A 20,876-nucleotide genomic window follows, 5' to 3' on the forward strand; every position below is an offset into this window, starting at 1 on the left:
AGAAGTGTCGTTCCTCTTTTGAAGATGTTATTTTGTTCTTAGCAGCGTTTTCATTTCTTTCCCTCGTTCTCTCAATCGTTCGCCACACTTTTCTGGGCACTTCTTTTCCCTCTCATCTCTCAGGAACATCAAATGACAGGTAAGGCATCCATCTGCTGACAAATATTCATCTGCGGACAATAGTGCAATGAAATGTAACTTAAAAGGAGTGAAATATCTGTCCAACAATAATCTGTGCTAGTTTCACTGTGCCCAGTTTCTGTGGGGAGACTGTGGTTCATTCAGGTAAACGCAAAATTCTTGGTCCTTCATTCATGCGAATCACAAGCTCATAACACAACATATGACGGCATTGTTGGAGTGTGTTGCCTTCATTCAGCTTTGGCTGGCTTTGTTTTGAATCCCGATCAACAGTAATTACAGTGTGAGTGAGATCCAACAGAAAAAAACTGTCTGAGGTATGTTTAAAGACTCTCAAACAACCGTGACGTTCATCGCCTTGGGCCGGCAGAACTGGGAGGAAATGGCAAACCCCCACCTCAAACAAACACTGCCAACAACTTCCAGCGATCTCTCTTTCTCACACTAACAAATACCTATGACATCATCCATGTCCCTACAATCTTGATGATATCATGCGTCATATGATATGTCAAGATTCAAAAGCTGTAAAAAGTTAAAATGCAAAAAAAATCTCTGAAAGGGGAAGAGGAAACCATGAAGAATCATAGTATCTACAACGTTGAGGCTAATTTGATGTTCGTCCAACTCGTGAGAATTGTTTGAAAGACAAACAGGAGATTATACTCTGTACCTCTTCACTCATAGCATAACACTACTACGTAGTTAAGTGAAAGTGGGATCATTTACAGTCTGATTCTTCTTAATATTAGACAGTTTTACAGATGATTTGTATAACATTGTTACAATGTACTCAAATATTCGGAAGTCTTATCTTGGTGTTTTATAGTTGAAGGCACCAACTGAAATTGCAAAATTAATGATTTTTTGAGATATTGAGAAGTTGACATGTCAGACCACTCGAATAAACAAGAGGAATGAATCTCTTATAGCTATAACACATGGGATAGCAATTTATTTGATTTTTTTAACCAGTGTTATTTTAGTATTATTTATATATTATTAAAATATTTATTAATATCTTAAATTAGCTTTATTTTATATTTTCAGTTTGCCATTTTATACGTTTTTGTCATTTTTGTTAGTTTTTTTTTTTTATATATATATATATATATATATATATATATATATATATATATATATATATATATATATATATATATATATCTATTTAGCTTTCTTTTATTTTTATTTCAGCTGTTGTCATTTTAGTACTTGAACTCAACTTCAACTGTTTCAGGTAGTTCCCAAGACTACATTTCTACATTTCTAATTTTTTATTGTTTTTCAGTTTACATTTCTTCTAATATCTATATTATCATTTATTTCAGCTTTATTATTTCAATTAACAAATTATATTTAACATTTTTAGTTAACAATAACAACACTGCTTTAACCAACCAATCAAAATCCACCATACTGATCTATCAGAGCACAAAGTAATAAAATATGATCCAATATATAAGACCAACACAAAAGGAGACGTTATGCTGAATGGCAGCCTCAGTCACAATTCATTGTTCAACTGTAATCTCCACTTGTGGAAGGAAGAAAGCCATATGGCTTTGGAACAACATAAGGGTAAGTATTTTTGGGTGAACCATCCATTTAGAATCAGAAACGCTTGCCTCTTATAATGGAAAAGAAACTGGGAGTATGCAATAAAACTTTCAGATCATCCACTAAAAGTGTGCCAGTCCCCACATTGTTCCACATGGCTGAAGACAGTACATGGAAAACTGCATCAATCCGCCCGCATTTGTTGCATCTGACTTTATTTGTCATGGTCATGGGTATGGAAATCACACTTTGCTGAAGATTAATACACCAGAGCCAGAACGGTGGTATATGGCAAGAGTACGTTTTGCTCTACAGGCACATTTCTCCTCCAATTTAGCAGAAAATATGCTGGACTTCACCTCCGACTACTTTGCAGCTGGAAATAGTCAGGATTTAGGCATCCATGTTTTTTCCCCCCAACTCCAGTTTACTTTAACAGATTGTACTGTATGCATGTTTACAATTTAGGGCAATCCCATTACTTATAATGATTCTGCACCATGTGTCTGAGCAAACACATTTGTTTCACTGCACTGGCTTATTAGCTTAGTGAGAGTGTTCCTGTGATACAGGCCCAGGAGACATGGCAAGCACCGATAGGTTTGTTGATTGGATCACTGCGATTTAATCGGTGGACTTGATATCCAAACATACCTTGTAAGCTCGGGCAGCTGGTACTGGTGTTAGTGTTTACTTGCAGTTGGTGCAGGACAAAATGGGATTCAGAGGACCTGAGGGCAAACCTGCTGACGTTTATGCTAATACCCTGGCATGGCTTTTTAGTCCGCAGAGAGATTGTACAGCACACAAACATGGACTGATTAGCGTTGACTTGTCTCACTCATTCAAGTAGTAATACATATGTTTTTTTAAGGGAGCCAATAATTTAAACTCCGTCTCTAAAACTGAGCTGTAGTGTTTCCTCATTGATAAAACATTTATAAATTTATTTACTTGATAAAAAGTCTTTAAAGTTTGGTGTTCATAACCAAAAGGTCGCTGGTTCTATCCCTGCAAGGGATGATACATGAGAATAGAGTTATAGAAACAGAATTAAAAAAGGAATACATTAATTAATTAATAAATAATAGATAACATTTTGAAAAGTAGGTTACAAAGACAAACTTGATTGCTCATAAGAATTTGTTTATATTCTACAAAGCTTTGTTTATCTTTGCAATCTTACTCAAAAAGTAATATAGTTAAACAATAATGAAATAAAATAAGGCATATTTTCTTGTTGGATATCCTGTTTAACTCTGAATTATATAACATCAATGGGTTGTGAAAAGTGATTCACATTAAATTCAAGTAAGCTGCAATTAAGTATGAAAGAGTTGCCATATTGTAAATTCCATTTGAAAATGCCCATTAAAAACAAATACAATGCTCATATGCTGTTGCATAAAATGAATTAATTTATATTAAACTATTTAATTTGTGTTTTAAAAGACCTTCACATGATAGCAATGTAAAGAAAGTGGTAGAAGCAAAGACAGGAGGGTGGTGGTGGAGAGGGTGGGAAGTGGAACGGCTAAAATTAACACACCTGTTGGTAATTTATCACACATAAACCTCACACCTAATTTTCACACCTGTGGCACAATGGGTTCTGAATCCCGCAATTCAGTCACACATGCTGTTCTATACACATGCTAAGGAGCTATAGCAGTGAGTTCCCTGCATGGAGAAAGAGCAACGTCACGGCCAAAGATCAGAGAAACAGCGTGCCTAGGATTTTTTCACACCATTGAGCATTAGTGGACCTAACAAGACCCTCCTTTTCCAACTGCCAGTGATCCAATCTCATTCCACCTCATAATAATGCCAACACAATCCTACAATCCAATACAAAGTTATGCAAGAGTGATGTTTCACCCAAAAATAAATATTCTGTCATAATTTACTGACTCTCATGTCATTCAAAAATCTGTATCACTTACTTTCTTCTGTAAAACATAAAATATGTTGAGGAACACTGGGGTCCAGACACCATTGGGTAAACTTTCATGGGGGGGAAAACTAAATCCACAGACATTTAAAAAAATATTTCCCTTGGCATTTGACAAAAAAAGTCAGGGAAGTCATACAGGTTTAGAAGAACAAGGAGGTAAGATCAAAAGCATTGGCCATGATGCATTTTACCTCCACTGACACAGGAAGTAAAACTAGATTCATTTTCACATTAAAAAAAAAATTCTACCCTGAGGAAGTAGTTCTAAACTAAGGGTCCAGAGGCCACTAGGGGGCCTTAGAAAACTTTCAAGGGGGCCTCAAGATGACTTAAAATGATTTAAAATATAACAGAACAAACACTGAAAAGCTAAAAAAAACTACAGCTCAAGATATTTCTTAATTTACCCAAACCTTTATGAGGAACTTTAATTTTAATTTCCAAACGTGGAAAAGTAATGTAAAGTAATAAAACTTTTAATACACCATAGAATATATGTTCTTCTAAAAATGCCAAGCTCTAAAATTCCTTCAAATGTTGTTGGCCTTGAAGTCAAAAAGGTTGAGAACTAATGCACATGGGTGGTATTGGTAGTTTTTGGTGTGTTGCTATTTGGTTGCTACCCACCAGTCCAAATGATATTCTGGTAGATACGAGTCGGTTCTAGGTTTTCTTTCCTTTCATTTTATCATCTGTCAGCAAACATGTTGAATCGCTTGGAAAAGTAATCGCACACCTCTTCAAGCTACGCAGTTTGAGGAATCATTCACATTTAACAGATGAATTACCTGATAAGTTTAATACTAACAGTTAAAGGGTTGCTCGAATCTCTGTTCGAGCATTAGTAACTGTAAACACCTCTAAACTAAGTTTAAAACTATGAATGTACATAAAACTTACCCACACATACATACACAGACACACTATCCAGCAGACCTCCCTGTAAAACTGTATTGTTTGCCTTCACGCCTGACTCTGTGCTATGCTGGGAACATGAAAGGTATTACCTCATTAACCCTTTAACGAGACCTCTTCTCCACCTCCCTGGCTAAACCCTTCCCTACCAGGCCAGATCAGAAGTGATCCATAGGGTCAAAAGTGGAGAGCACCACGGGGGTGGCAGGCAGAAAAATGCAGAGGAACCTCATATGGTCCCAACCACTGAGAGGGGACTTCAAAGCCTGATGCCCAAAATTGAGTCTTCTACTCCATAAATAGCTGCAGCAGACCCTCCAAAAACTTCTATTGAGCTAATTAAGCAAAAATTCAACAGGATACCACGCAACACCCATGCCATCGACTTCAAAAAAGGCGTGCATACGATCAGCATAAGCCTGAAAATAACAAAAACAGGTTCTACAGTTGCGGTTTCCTGCACACATGGGTGGCACAATGTATAAAATCTGCGTGCATTGTTACAAATTTGTCAAATCCCTGTGAAAACCTGGCAAGCGAAGACATGCCAGAACACTTCCAGATACAAATGAACACCAGGGCAGGGTTTTATGTAATAGCCGCTCATCTCATCTGCTCCCCAGGGCAGAGCTTACGCTAAAGAGCTCTGTGATAATCACTCAACTTCAACCTCTTCTTGCTCTTACCAAAACAGACCTGTCTGGCAGCCAGATACATCTCAGATACGGCTCCGTACTCCCATAAACACGTTGGCCACATCATGCAACTTTCTTCTTTTGCCTTTGAGACATGAAAGCGGTGTTGATCTCAACAAAGGAGTTTTATGCTAAAAAGGTTTATTGACAAAATGATAATGCATCATTGTAATCACTGTAAAGATAAATTAACTATATACACAACATTAACATAATATTACAACTTACACTACTGTTTGAAGCCAGTGATTTTTCTTTTTTTCTTTTGGAAGAAACAAGTACTTTTATTCAAAAAAGAAGACACTAAATTGATCAAAAGTCTGTTACTGTCACTTATAAAAAAGACTTTTATTAATGTTACAAAATGTCCTATTTCAAATGCATTCTGTTCATGTGAACCTCTTCAAAGAAAGACAATATGGGAAATAATGGATCGCGGTTTCCACAGAAATATTAAGCAGCATAATGGTTATAATAATAAGCATATTAAAATGATTTCTGAATAATCATGTGATGCTGAAGACTGCTTTGGCATCACAGGAATACATTACATTTCAATATATTTAAATAGAAAACAGTTGTTTTAAATTGTAATAATATTTCAAAATATTACTGTTTCTGCTGCATTTTTGATCAAGTAACTTCAGCCCTTGTGAGCAAATAAGAGACTTCTAGCAAAAATATAGAAATAACCAAACGACCCCAAACTTTTTAATGGTAATATACATTTTCACAGAAAATTAAGCAAATATATAAATTAACTTGAACTATACTTGCTAGTTAGAATGTGTAACTCGTTTACGTACTTTGTTCGTAAAGAAATATCCTAAACGGTCTCTAAAAGAACATAATTGTTTATGCTGATAAACAACAGGTCTTTGATTTTTCAGAATGTTAAAGAAATTGTTTACATGAAATTGTTGACAAAATGCGCCTACAGTATATACTAAGATTACAATTGACTTGAATGAATTTGCTGACTAAATCTAAAAAACATTGTGAAGAAAAAAAATATATATATGTGCAGATTCTTGTGCATGTTAATTACAATGACAAACTAGTAGTGTCTATTACTGGAGTGATGCCACCAAAGCCATTATTAGCACATGAACATGAAAACTACGTGACCCCTGCCTGCGGAGACCTCCAACGTACCGTCCTCTCCGTGACAGCTATTTACACAAGAGAAGACGGTGTGCTTCTGAGGTCTGGCTCTGGTTCAGATAAAACAATACACAGCTGAAGTCAGCCAAGATGTAATACAAGTGGATAACTAAGAGGATGAAAAACGGAGGAATTTATGAAACGTACAAGGATATTTTGTCTTTTTGGTCTCCTCCCTAACCTTTTCTTTCCCATTCTCCCCCAGCTCTGGCCTGACCCCCTCTAAATATCTACTACTCAGTCAGTAGTTAAAGACAAATGGAAAATAAAGGAACAAAAAAAGAGATATACTAAAGTCGCACAATGCATAAACTCACCACAATTGAAATCCTCTGCTCTGAAACTGAAGAGTCTGAGGAATGTGTTTCAAGGCCACATGCACATTAAACTCATAACTCAAGTTTGTGAATTTCCCCAAATTATGTGCAACAGATTACAAAGCACAAAACAGGGCTTTTCTCCCTCAGTTGTTTCCTATTAGGTGGCACGATGCCAGACAACATAACATGCATGCACACGAACCAGCTTCACCAAAGACAATGCAAAAAACAGACTACAATAACTGCTGCAGCACTAGACTGAAACTTCCTGTTATCACACAGCTCGTTGGAAAACTCGATTCTGATTTGTCATTCGGCAATACATTTTTTTCATAATGACCATGTACTGTATATCATAATACAATGATTTTAACTCAAATCAATATTGAACTCCTTACATTAACTACAAGTATTTAACATCAATATCTAAAATTAAATAAAAACAGAATGATATAAGACAGCTACATTATCCTTCAGATATCATTCTAATAGGCTGATTTGCTGCTCAAGAAGCATTTCTTAGCATTATCAATGTTGAAAACAGTTGTGCTGCTTAACGTCTTTGTGGAACTGTGATACGTTTTTCAGGATTAAGCTTAATTTAACTTCTTTATTTAAAAAAAAAAAAAAAAAAAAAAAAAAAAAAAAAAAAACTTACTGACCCCAAACTTTTGAACGGTATAGTGTAAGCTTAGTAAATATTTTCCTGACATACGTCACTGTGTACCTTTATATAGATATAATAAGTAAAAGGTTATTTTTTCTCTTGAGGGAACAAATGCCTCAGTCGGTGAGAGAGAACTTATAAACCATGTAAGTGACGGCATGATAGTAATGAAGTTAATTGAGCATTTTATACTCCTAGCCATAACAAATTCATAAGATTGACAGAATTGCCCATTCATTTCCTATTTCCAATTGCAAAAAGCACACATCTTATTATATAATAGAGAACAGAATGTTTTGAAGACCTTTTTGTTTAGTTCTGTTGCATTAAGCGAGGTTGCACATGACTCACAACTCTGAACAAATACACTGATTACAGATACATGTTGGCTACTGCTCACAAACCACTGACACTCACTTTCTCATCAACGGCTAGTGACCCTTGAGGACCTCTTCACATCTGAGATGCATGTTGAATCCTCACAGAAAGAGAGGGAGGGCGGGAGAGAGACAAAGAAAGACAATGAGCTTAGCGCCAGGGCACTATAATGACTACCATGCCTGGCCTTGATTAAAACCACACCAGGGCTTCTGGGTTCCACAGGCAGGCAGGCAGGCAGCAGGCAGGGTGTCTACCTCTCTTCCAAGTTCTTAGAAAGTCCAGACCCACAATGAAGACGGGCACAATGACAGGGCAAAGGGGACGAGACCCAAGCTCAATCCACGGACAAATTACAAGCGAGTGGTGTAGCTTTATTGCCCCTGACCGGCTCACTTCCGCACCATACTGAAAGCAAGGCGTGTGGATGGCTGGTTTGATGTGGTGTGGATGCATAATTAGAGGTCCTATCAAGCGCAGGGGAACAGAGGAGGCCTGTCCATCTGTTGGGTGTTAGTGGGACGGGGAGGGGGAAACGGCAGCCCATTGCTCCCCCTTGTTGTTGTTCCAGCGATTTGTGTAGGCGTGGATGTAAATATCCATCAGAGCCGGAGACAGACCTCACACGCCTGCATATGTATGTGTGTTTCTGTCTGAGGAAGCCTCTGGAGCTCATGTTACAACAAGGACTCGGCGATCGATTCGGACTAGGTACAATAGGAGGCCTGCACACACACGGACCGACATTCTCGCAAAGGACAAACATAAATGCGATACAGAAGAGAACCTGGCAAAGCCTGGGAACACAGAGAGCCTACTCAAGGCAGTTCGATTTCTCCAACCCTTCCAAAGCACTTTGAACTACCAATTAAATTCTTCAAAATGTCCAGCATACTCAACTGACACTCCATTACCCTGTCTGTGCTCTCCCGTTCTTTCTAATACAGCTGGATCAGGACGGGAGGGGTGGGTGATTCATATGGAAGTGCATGGTGCAAAAGACCAGCATGATTTCTCTACGTTCACACTGTTTCAAAATGTAGTGCTTCCTACTTATCTACATAGCTACATTCTAGAACAGCATTCTAACTAAAACATAACCTCCAAATAATCAGTGATTTGGAACGCTCTACAGAAGGCAGGAATTTGTTAAAAAACCTCTACATTTCACTCAATTTCAATGCAACACAATGGATTAATGTGCATACTGTATATTTATTGATTTTCTTGTTACAATCCATTCTACAGTTGGCTTCCACATGAAGAACAAAAGCAATGCAGTCTTGTTTTTTTTCAGAAAATTTTCAGAAAAGACATGTTGAAAATGTACTTTTGATGTCTTAAAATGCTGGCTAAAGAGGAAGCTCACTAGGTTTTGGAACAGAGCGAATATCTGTCAAAGAACAGGCAAAACTATGTCCGTGACATGCACAATGTTTGTCTCACTTCATCAAATGTCCAGATGATACCAAGTAAAACCAGTACTTAATGTAAAAAGCAATGCTTTTGAATAACACGCATGGTACAGATGTGCAAATGTATATTACGGGTTCTTGCTTTCAAAACCAAAAAGACATGGTGAAACAGAACAGAATGCAAGGGGCTACTTTTAACTGGACATGCAATCTTAAAATGATGACAAATTGAGACAATGGAAAGGCCAAATATCCATTAACAATTAAAAATATTTCAGATGAAATAAAAAAATGCATTCAGTGTGAACAGCCTCTATGAATTCGTATTGTTGTTCAACAAACACCTTTCAGTACCACTTAGTTGTGTCATTGTATGACTCAAGTTACTATTTTAAACCATTTGTTTAATGTTAAAACAACTTGTGTTCATGTTCACATCTTGGAAACAAGTCAGTATTCAACAGTTTTACTGCTCAGTAACCTCAAGAGAATCAAACTCAACAGGCTTACCATTTTTAGCAGCCTTATAAGAAATGCATTCAAGAACAATTACTTCAGGGGGCTGGCTGTTGAGGAAATAACAGAGGTGAACATAAAAAATATCTCCCTGGAATTTAAAAGGCACACTGGACCTTTTGTCTGTGGCACCACAGTTTTCAATCACCATCGGGAAATACGGAGCGTATTATAATAAGATTTATATAATAAGTCGATTTTATTTCACATTTCCGAAAATGAACTTTTACAGTGTGGTAAATTGTAGCCTGAGAGGAAACCATCTGTTTGGCATTTAGCTTTGCCAACATATGGGATCTTCTGATGACAACGACTGAGGCCAGTGGTGAGGATCCCCGTGTGTACGTTACAAAAAAAAAAATCTATGAACGTACAATGGGTATTTCTCTGTTGCGACATGACGAATGAAGGCGTGGAAAGTGTTACAAAACCGTTCTCAGCTGCACACATTCAACGCTCATCAGTTCTCTTCTTGGAACATGAGGCAGTACCCTGGTGACAAGGAAAACATTTGGACACAAGACACCCGGTCTTGTGCAAAACATTGGACCTGTTGAAATTAATTATATTAGTTAATTGAGTTAATAGTAAAGAGAATGTGGACAGTCTTTTATTACTTTTCTATGCAATCAGACTTACAAATTCCAATGAAAAAAGAGTGGCCCCACTTGTATCTATATAAACAAGCACCACATTGTGCAGATACACTCTTAAATATAAAGATTCCAAAACGGGTTTTCACAGTGATGCCATAGAAGAACCATTTTGGTTCCCCAAAGAACCTTTCAGTGAATAGATCTTAAAAGAACCAATTTTCTTAATTAATTGCCGTCCATCCTTCCCTCAGTATTAACTCTTCGTCTAATGACGTTCTCTCTCACACACACTCAGTTCCCAGAGATTCACCAAAGCGATCGTGCCACAGATAGACGGCCGGCTGCAGTGCGACAGGAGAGGGACACAACCAACTCCGTCTAACCTGCTGAAATAAAGTCACTCTTGGCAGGAGAAAGAACGACTGGGTGAGAGAGCTGGATGTACTTGACAAAACTAAATGAACATCAATTCCATAGAACATCACTTAAATTATGGATTAGAATGAAATGGCATGTCACAATTTCCAAAAGAAGAGTGACAGAATGTTTTTTTTTTCTTCAATAAAGAGACTCTGGAATGAACCATCCTGTCACGCACTTCATCAGAACATTAAGTGACTTGAACATAGTAAGAGCCAACATTAACACTTACACCCATAAACCTTAGGTAAACTTGTACAAAGCATAGCTCTAAACAGTTATTTTTGTCATTACTCTTTATGTCTTCCCGAACCTATTTTAATGACCTGATCACTGGAAAACAAAGAGGTCTTTTACATCCTACACTCTGCTCTTGCAGTTTAAAACTCAGGCCAGTTTTTTGGCATGCAGCAAAGACATAGTTTACCAAAATGACAATTCTGTCATCCATTGAAGCCATTTCAATAACATAAAAATAAAAAAGGTAATTGCGACATTTTATTCCATATATTTTAAGCATCTCACAATTCTGAAGAAAAGGTCAGAACTGTGAGATGCTAACTTAGAATCTGAGATTTCTGACTTTTCTCCTTGCAATTCTGAATTTCTATCTCACAATTATAACTTTTTTTCTCCCAATTCTGTTTATATCTTTCAATTCTGAGTTTAAATAAGAAAAAATGTGAGAAAAAAGTAAAAACTGTAAAATACAAACTCAAAATCAGAATAGCAAACTATAAAGTCTACTACTTTTTTTTATGCCAGGGTGGAAACAATCTTTCATACTTATCATTTACTCACACTTACATTGTTCCAAACCTGTATGCATTCCCAAATCTGTATGCAACCAACATTGACTTTCATTGCATGAAAAATAAATGAATAAATAAAAAAAACTGAGATATTGTTTAAAATATTTTTCTGAAAGAATAGAAAGAAACATGTTTGGAATTACTCAGTTGTGAACCATATAAACTGATCATCTTGCATTTCAAACTTCTTTATTAAATATTTATATGCAAAACAACGTATGAGGCATAATGGGACAGATCGCTGTGTGCAGCCAACAGATTAAGATAGAACTGTTCGATAGTGTTAAAATACAGGTGCTTTCCCCCTAATCTCTTGAGAGTGAAGCCGCGGAGCTCAGTGATGGAGCTAAGCCTTTCCTCTCCTCCACTTTTCCATGGATTACTGGGGATGTGTCTCTGGAAACAGACTTCTATTAGTTCCATTACCATGAGCTTAATCAGACCGTTCATCAGAGCTAGCCGCTTCTCAGCCTCCCGTAATGCAGAGTTTCACTTGAAGTGCAAGTAAACGGCTTGCGCACTGAGAAAGGACCAAATTCTATGTTCCTATATACATACTAAAAAGTTGTTTTTGACGTTTCAGAGCAGTAGCTCTAAGGCTAAAGCATTAACACACCTTCTGGCTTTCAAACCAGCAAGTCGTGTGTGAATCTGTTCTCTGGTGTGCGCAGGTTATACCTGAGCCCACAGTTTTTATGTAGTCAGCAGGTGGCATCATTAGCCAGAGAATAAAAATGAAAATTACCCCCCCTGCGCCAAGCAATGATATCATAGCAAACTCACTGGCATCCGTAAAGCACTGAATGTGGGGTACAGAGGTGCAAATTTAATATGTTTCTTGCTTTTGGTGTTATATTCATCTGAGGAAGCCTGAATGCAAACAGCTGAAATGTAAGCAATAATGAATAAAAACAAAAGAAAAACTCCCGTGTTCCTGCTCCGCTTTAATGGAGTATCTGAAGAGAATAAATACAGTTGTGAGGCGGTTAAGACAAAGTCTTGTAAAACAGTTCAAGAGGATTGACCGTGTCGCTAGGGTGATGTGGGATTGTAGATTGCACACGAGCATGCCAGAAAAGACTGCACATAAAGCTGTCTCAAGTACACTGAGGACAAGAAAACCATTTCAGCATTTTAGACTCAATTGAACAGCGATACAGCCCTCAGTAAGTATGATAAATATAGAAATGAATCAAATCTAAAGCTTGGCGGCATTTCAAAACGTCACTCTCTGCAACCCCATACACGCACACACACACATTTCTGTCCGCAGGTTCAAACTCAAAGTTCGAGTTCACTGCACCTTCCAAGCCATGTTTTACAAATGCGTCACCGTTTACACATACACTACACAGGATCCCGCTCACCTCCAGATGCACTTTTGCCACCATTTTCCCCATTAAACTCCCCCAATCCCCCTGAAAATGCTTAACTAGTCTGCCTCTGCCAACGAGTTTGATCCTATTAAGAAAATTATATTACATAATATCTGAAATCGTAAATCTTGTAGAAAAACAGTGGGGCTGAAAACTCGTGTATGCCAGTTCCCTACAGTGTCTGGCTGATTATTTGCAGATGGGAGCAGAGGTTTCCCCTGGCATGCCATGCATGTGATTAAATCTATGAATGCCTCCCAATTTACATCTCTGTGGATTTAAGAGCGCATATCAGCCGTGGTGTCAGCAAGTGTCTTTATTTGGGCTCAAGTTCAGTTGGGAGGCAGTTGTTCTGTCACATGCAGTGAATGACTGATGCTCGAGGGTTTGATGCTTTGGGGAGGGATGGAGAAGTTTGAAATGTTTGACTTTCAACCCCCCTGTGTCCATATGCATTGGCTGAGCAAGGCAACCCTCATATTTACTGATGGGTTAAATCCCTGCGGCTCTTAAGAGTGGATTGTTATACTTGCACCAGTTGTTCAAAGCTTAATCAATGTCTGTCTGAGAGATCAATTAAAAGCAGCTTTGGGCAAAAGGAGGGTCAATGCCTTTGAAAAGGCAAAAGGAAAGCTCTATTCATCAAAAGGCCACCAAACAGCGCCTCACCGTGAGGATCATCTAATCAACAGTTAGTAGCCTACTTGAGAATTAATTTTCCAGATTCTTTAAGATTTTTCATAAAGTACACTGCTTTTCTCCAAAACTCACCAACCTATCCGAATCATAACGAGATTTGACATTAGAAAATCAAGGCTTTAGTAAAGTGTGCGAATTATTCAATGACTTTTAGGGTTTTCAAGTGTCAACTTTTTACAAGAATGATAGACAGAAACTTACGTTTAGTAGACGTAGCATACTCAACTGAAAGCAATAGTGCAGAGTACTGTTGCTATGGTTACAACTGTAGACTTCTGTATTTAGAGTATTTTGTCAAACTTTTGAATTTACTGAAATGTTGAAATAATTAGCCTAGCCTATATTACCCCTACTATGTGAAACTATGTGACTGGAAAGTGACACTTTTTTTTATAAAACGGCTGTCCACATTTTTGTCATGTAGGCTACTTTTAATATAAATGCGTTTTTAAAGCCTTTTATACCGATCTCAGTTGGGGAATAGTTCAAGAAGCCGTTATTTATAACAAATTAAAAGCGTAACGTAGTTAAACAAGATGCAAAGAAAGAGTCGAGAAATCTTTACGGATGATGGTACCTCAACGCGCATTCTCTGACGGGAACTGATGCGGACACTATTCTAATGCTAAATTCTCTTTTTGAAGGTACAAAACCTGCTATTTTCAATTTAGGTAAACTTCCTACACATCTTCAGGTGTAGGGTAAAAGCGCACTTTTTATGCATGCCAAAATAAATGTGTGTATTCTTAAAATCACGTGGGATCTAATTTCTAACATTTTGGAATGTTAACATTGTGGAAGTCTAACACTTCGAGAAGTTACGGTGCTCCGAGGAACATCACTGAACCCTTGAGCAAGACAGCTAACCTCATCCTACAAAAAACACTACAGTAAAGACGGTTTTCGTCAGAGTATTAGAATTACAAGTAGCAATTCTTACTGTTGTAACACAGTGGAAGCTTAAAAAATGATTCTGAAAGCGTACGGTTACCATGGTAATGTTTAGCAACGTAACACCAGGTGGGACAGTCCCTGTCACACGAGGACAGTAAGTCTCTCTGTATAGAAGCGTCAGCTAAATGACTAATTAGACAGTTAATAAAGCATCTATCAAAGCCACATGCACGGTTCCCTCACCTCTTTTGTTTCTTCTCCAGCGGTGAGACTGCTGCGTCTGACAGTGGCTGTAGTCCACACAGTTCAACACGATCAGCGCAAATGAGAACAGACGAAACTGCATCTGGGCGGCTGTATGATTGTCCCGACTCACGGTAGAAAGCGTCAAAGGTACTCGCCGCGAGCCTGCAAGGTCCGTATATGAGGTTTCAATATGTATATTTTTCCACAGAGGAGCGGGGAGTTGAGGAGTCCGGACTCAGTTGTGTCACACATTAGAGTAGAGAAAACACCATCCTTCACCACCGGTTAATGTCATTTTAGAGAGCGAAACGCGCTTTTTATACTCTAAAAAAAGTGTCTCGTTATTGTCTGTGGAGAGAGAGAAAGCTTTTAACTTGAGGTTATTTGAGTAACAAATACACCTTGATGGATCAACGTGGTTTGCGAGCGAACTATTTCATTCAAAAGAACTTGAATTAGCGAATCTCCAAAAGCGCACGGGACGCGGTGGATGCCCTCAAAATGCGAGGAGCGAAAGAAATATACCTGCGCGGGTCCGGTCCAAAAAAAGAGAAACTTTGCCTATACATCAACTTCCTTCCGACTGCCAAAGTGGACTTGGAACATCCAGCATCCCTCTCGCAGGAAAAGTTTAGTCCCTTCGTCCCCTAGACAGAGTGAGAAAACACATGGATGCAATAGTCTGCAAAAGCTCTAGAATAAACCCTTGAGGTGCATGAGGATGTGTGTGTAACTGTGGCATATGCTGCAGTGCTCGGCTGGTGATGGAGTATCACTCGACTGGTGCTGATGCTATATAGGCGCTGCTGTCACGTGGAGACTCCAAGATCTTGTGGGGCTTTTCGGAGCACTTTCAGAAGCCCCTCGGTCAGAGAGAGGGCTGTTTGCCCCCCCTCCTGGTTTAAGTTTTAGAAGATGACAAATAGAATTTCTCCCGCTGTCTCTATACACTACATATGAGCCCCAGGGTCCTAGTGCATTGGCTTAAATATTAAAAACAACATACAATACTGCATAAAGTATCTGAACTGCAATCTCCACTTCACTGGTTTCATACTGTTGGGAAAAATGTACTAAAATTTAAACCAAGCTTTGTGACTCAATAAACCAGCTGGACACCAGCTTTCCCGGGCAGGATACCAGTTTAAATCTCCTAAGATCAGCAAACCTACTAGAGTGGTTTAATTTGTCTAATAAACAGGGATAAAATCAGATAAATGAATTCAGAAAACTCAATAATTAATACATACAACATGAGAGGCAAAAATAAGGGTTCCCTTATTATATCTGGGGCTATAATAACATAAACGTTTCAGTTTATTGATATTTGGAATTTAAATTCTATTAAAAAAAAAATCTAAAAGACTGCTATGTATTTTTATATATCAGCATTAATACAACTTAATATCGCTTTTCAGGTCCCACATAACAGCTTTCTTTTAAGACGTTAATATTATTTTAAGTTTTAAAACAATTTAAATTGCTAAAAGAATGATTGCTGAGGCAATTTCTTTTAGAAGCTTCTATGCCAAAATAGACAAATTGCTTGAAATTCAAATGTTTTACCCAGCTTGACCACTAGGTGTGGCACTTAATCTTTTATTTATATATCAATTTTTTGACTATCTTAAATGTCTTGTTCCACCCCTGTTATTTTTGGCTCAAATTCTTTCAGATGAGGTCAAAGTGTGCACCTGATTCAGGTACAGATACACTAATTTATAACAAACAGGTGTTACGCAACACAGCACTTCATATACACCACAGAAAAGTGCATATGTCCTTAAAAACACGTTTGATACTCCTGACTGTCCAGACTGTCCGTTTTTCTCCTGAGGGAGGGAGAAAAAAAAAAAAAACATGTCATTTCTAAGTGATGACACTCTCTCCTCCAGAGCTCTTTGATGTTCAGATCAAAGTGAACTTCTCCCAAAGTCGATGTTAATTATATGACGGCTATTTGTCTCTATCAGTGAAACACAATAGTGTTTCATTTCTCATTAAAATAAATCTTATTGAAGATATGTTTATTCACCTGCCTTCATTACACTTGAGTTTTATTATGTTGCTTGATGGTCTAAGCTTAGTTATAGCCATTTACTGCAAGAGATATTTAAGTGCATACTATAACCTAAATATAAAACTGAAGCACCTGAAGTGATTCCCTGACAACTCGAAGCTTATGCATTGGAAAAGACTCTGCAATGATCTCTCATATTACAGAAAAGCTGCTCTAAATATAGGCCTGCTCTTGTAAAAAAAAAATACATTTGCAATTTGGAAAACAGGACTCAAGGAATAATCCAGAGAAAAATTTATTATGGAACATACGTAGTATATTTTAATTATGTGGCCTGTTTTTGAACAAATGCCTTAACCTTTTCATGTAAGGGAAAAGGAAAGAACAATGCGAAAAAGGGAAAGATTATGTAGCCTTTTTAACCAAAACCTACATTGACCTTTTCGTTTGGGTGTTTGTTTATTTACTTTAAGTGAAGTGACAGACGTTGTGGTGGACAACCTTCTCAGCCACACGTCTGCTGTTGGTCTGGATGTCTTACTAAAACAACATCTGAGACAGCACTCCTAAGGTGAATGTGATAATTAAGGGCTAGGAGGATTTTATTTTTGTAATGTGTCATGGCACAGGACCGGTAAACCAATCACTTTAGCCCACCCCCCTCCTTCCTCCCCACCCGGCCACTCGCTCGCTGGGAAAGTAAAGGTGACGTCAGTTGTTTTAGATGTCTGGCTGGAAGCCCGAGAGCTGTGGCAGCTATAAGCCCCCTCTTCACTCGTCCAGAGAGACAGGGCCCATAAACATGTCAGCTGATAGAGAGGCCAAAGCAGACATTAAGACACGCTTCGAATCCTAGCCTGCAGCGTCTGCGAGCGAGTGATGGAAATAGAAAACGTATAGAGCGGCAGACTGTAGGTGTCACGTGCAGAAGATGGGATGAGATGGGAAAGGTGGGGAGGCATTATGTTGATTGTCTAGCGCATCTGACGTGCCAGTCTGCGAACAAAGAGTACGAGCGACGGCGAAAATGACAACGAGTCGGGGAGATCACCTTTCCGTGCCCTCTTTGCCGCAGCAGAGTGGGCCGCTACATAACAGCGCCGTAAACGCAGCAGACTAAACACTCATTCATCATTACGGCGCATACATGTGCAGCGGCACAAAACCCCCCGTCCCACTCAGTGACTCAGAGCACATTAAAACTTCATCTATTACACAAAAGATCACAACCACTTAACCCTCAACCACCGTTCGTAATGTCCAAGAATAAAATGCAAGCATGAGGTGAAGATGGTTTTGTAAGGGCTTTTTTTTTATTTAATACCAGACGCATTGAACCCAAGTGTAAAAATAAGGCCTCTGTCTCGCTCCTTTGAGGGACACGAGAGGGAGAACAGGATGTTCGGCCGCAGTATGGGAATGCTGGAAGGTTAGATGGAAGTGTACGGTCCGCAAAGATCCACTCAATAAAAGCCAGAATCCTGAGCCGCCCAGTTTGGAGTCTGAATAGAGAGGAAGAGAGAGCCAAAAGATGTTATTACCCAACACAAACGCAGGTGAGTTCATTATAGATGAATGAACATGCTATAGAGTGCTGCAGTGATGGATGTATATTTGTAGGCCAACCCGGAAGTTACCATCACTATTGAAGCCCATTTCCACCACGCAATGAAAAAAAAAAAAAAAAAAGGTAAATGCAATTTTTCTTCTCTTACAATTCCGACTTTCTCACATTTATGTTTTTTTTTAGTGCTGTCAAATAATCGCATCCAAAATAAAAGTTTTTGTTTACATAATGTGTGTGTGTGTGTGTGTGTGTGTGTGTGTGTGTGTGTGTGTGTGCGGCGTATATTTATTATGTATACACAGTACATACACATTATGTAAACAAAAACTTATTTTGAATGCGATTAATCACGATTAATCATTTGACGGCACTAAAAAAAAGTTTTTTAGTCCATTTATTTTCTGCTTCTGCATATTGAAGAGCCAATTGGATAAATAATGCAGCTATAATTGTGTGGGTGTGTTGGTATAGATGTCAGAGTGTGGTTTGTATGTGTCATAAAAAAAAAAAAGTGCGCTTGTAATATTTGAGAAATAAAACTCTACTGTAAATCACAAATCCAACCACTGTGTGCACCAGTGGAGCTTTGCTGGCATCTAATGGGGAAAATTTGGTACTGCACCCAAACAATCTTACTGAAAGCTCATTTTTTGAGATATCAACCTCAAATTTGGAACACAACTTGTTTAGATTTATGGCTTTGATTTTCTAGCAGGTTTAGAGTTCAACATGTTTCATATATAAAATATTCATAAAATAAATCTTCATAAATCATTTTCATAAACTTAAACCTGTATAACTTCTGTTTGGTTTCACTTTTTAAACTTTTTTTACTTCAACAATAATCTGCCATGGGTCTTCTTTAAAATGAGACTAAACATAAGTCTGTGCTCCCAAGCCTCCAATTTTTATGACCTTTTTTTTTTTTGACATGGACATTTTTGTCCACTATGGACCCAAGTGTAACTTTTTTTTTTATTGGCGCACAAGTATAAAAAAAAAAAAAAAAACATTTTCCCTGAAAGTTTGAGTTAGACAAGTTTACAAGAGCGTGATTATAAACGCAACAAAGCTATAAAAGCAGACTAGTTAGTTTGTTTTGTGTGTTCAGCATGATTACATTTATTGTCCCTGACAACCTCTGTAGTCCCATTTAGCTACTTTTTTGTTTATTTATTTATTAAATAAAAGACTTTGGAATAATGCTTGTTGCCTGGTTTTGGCCCACAATCTCTTGAAACTATCTACTACAAAACTGCAGTCATGTTGCAAGTACAAGAATTTCGGATTCACGTTCGCACCTTTCCTTTGGGTTTTCCCTGAGAAAATGTTAAATTAAATTGTGTCTGGCCAACATATCAAAATAAAGGACTGTGTGTTATGGCCTTTGCCATTGTGGTGTTTGTGTGAGTGAGTCAGTTAAATGGCGTGTTTTGAGGGACCGAGACATTTAAAGGCCGTTATTTTGAAACACTCTATTTCAAACGAAGCGAGGGCACGTTTGTCGTGGGCCAATCAGTGTGCATGGCCAAGATCAAACAAAGACCGACTGGACCCCAAGCAAAACATCTGTGGTGACTCCTAAACGCAGGGAACTCCACGGAGTGTGTACGATTGTGTGCAAGCGTTATTTACTCTGCAGCGCTGAGTCATGGGACTCAGACCCTCTTCTTTATGGCTGTGCTGTGCTACCTTGTCATTAAGCCTTTGAAGAAAAACAGCATGATGAAAGCGCTCACTCTGTTAAACTTGCTCTTACTGGTTTACGCCGTGTAAAGACAGTTCTGGGCTGACTGCCGCTCGACATTCTTCTGAATAGATCATTTGTGCGTGTAAACTACAGGGCTCAAGACAAACAGAGATGAGATCAGATAAAAGAAGGAGAGATGTTCTGCTGCTTTGACCTCATTCCTGTTTGCGTGGCTCTGCTTCTTCTCGATGTTCATGGCCAGCATTTGGCTGCGGAACGAAAGGCTCTTGGTTTTCTCGATCACCTGCTGATACGGTGATATGGCGTTGTTGCCCATCACCACGTGACCCTGCCAAAGAAAAGAGGAGAAGAAAAGAGTCAGAGCTAAACTTAAAGAACACCAATCCTTTTCTGTTGCCACAGACACATTTCACAACCTCCTCATGAACACACAGGAGCTCATTCTAGGTCATTCCAGTAGAAATGTCATGTGATTTCTGAGATCAGAAGTCCTGTTACTTGGTTTGGGTGTTATGACCAAGTTCTTGGGTCAGTTGCAAAAAAAAAAACTGGTGCTTTTTTTCTGCATAGACATTAAATTAATCAAAATTGACACATTTACATACATTTACATTTAGTCATTTGGCAGACGCTTTTATCCAAAGCGACTTACAATTGGGGAATACAAAAAGCGATTAATCTTGAAGAGGCAATCAGACAGAGGAAGTGCTCGTAACACCAAACACCAAGTTGTACTATTATACTCTTGTATAATAGTACAAAAGACACTTAAAAAATTGTCCTTTTGAACATTCCATTCAAAGAATTCTG

General features: G+C 38.3%; 2 protein-coding genes across 2 annotated transcripts in view; both read right to left on the minus strand.

The window, feature by feature from the left end:
* The window catches only part of LOC306887336 (R-spondin-2-like), a 55,030-nt gene extending 39,345 nt beyond the window's left edge, over window positions 1-15,685 (minus strand). Inside the window, exon 1 of the mRNA XM_079444992.1 lies at window positions 14,766-15,685. Coding sequence (XP_079301118.1) covers window positions 14,766-14,868 — 103 coding nt within the window. The 5' untranslated portion in view covers window positions 14,869-15,685. The remainder of the gene's footprint in view (window positions 1-14,765) is intronic.
* Window positions 15,686-16,388: 703 nt separating this feature from the next.
* Window positions 16,389-20,876, minus strand: part of LOC306887127 (eukaryotic translation initiation factor 3 subunit E-A) — a 46,101-nt gene continuing 41,613 nt past the window's right edge. Inside the window, exons 12-13 of the mRNA XM_079444664.1 lie at window positions 20,260-20,394; window positions 16,389-18,290 (exon numbers count right to left, since the gene is read on the minus strand). Of these exons, the coding sequence (XP_079300790.1) occupies window positions 18,252-18,290; window positions 20,260-20,394 (174 nt within the window). The 3' untranslated portion in view covers window positions 16,389-18,251. The remainder of the gene's footprint in view (window positions 18,291-20,259; window positions 20,395-20,876) is intronic.

This window comes from Barbus barbus (assembly GCF_936440315.1).
Source record: "Barbus barbus genome assembly, chromosome: 21".
NCBI classification, from domain to species: domain Eukaryota; kingdom Metazoa; phylum Chordata; class Actinopteri; order Cypriniformes; family Cyprinidae; genus Barbus; species Barbus barbus.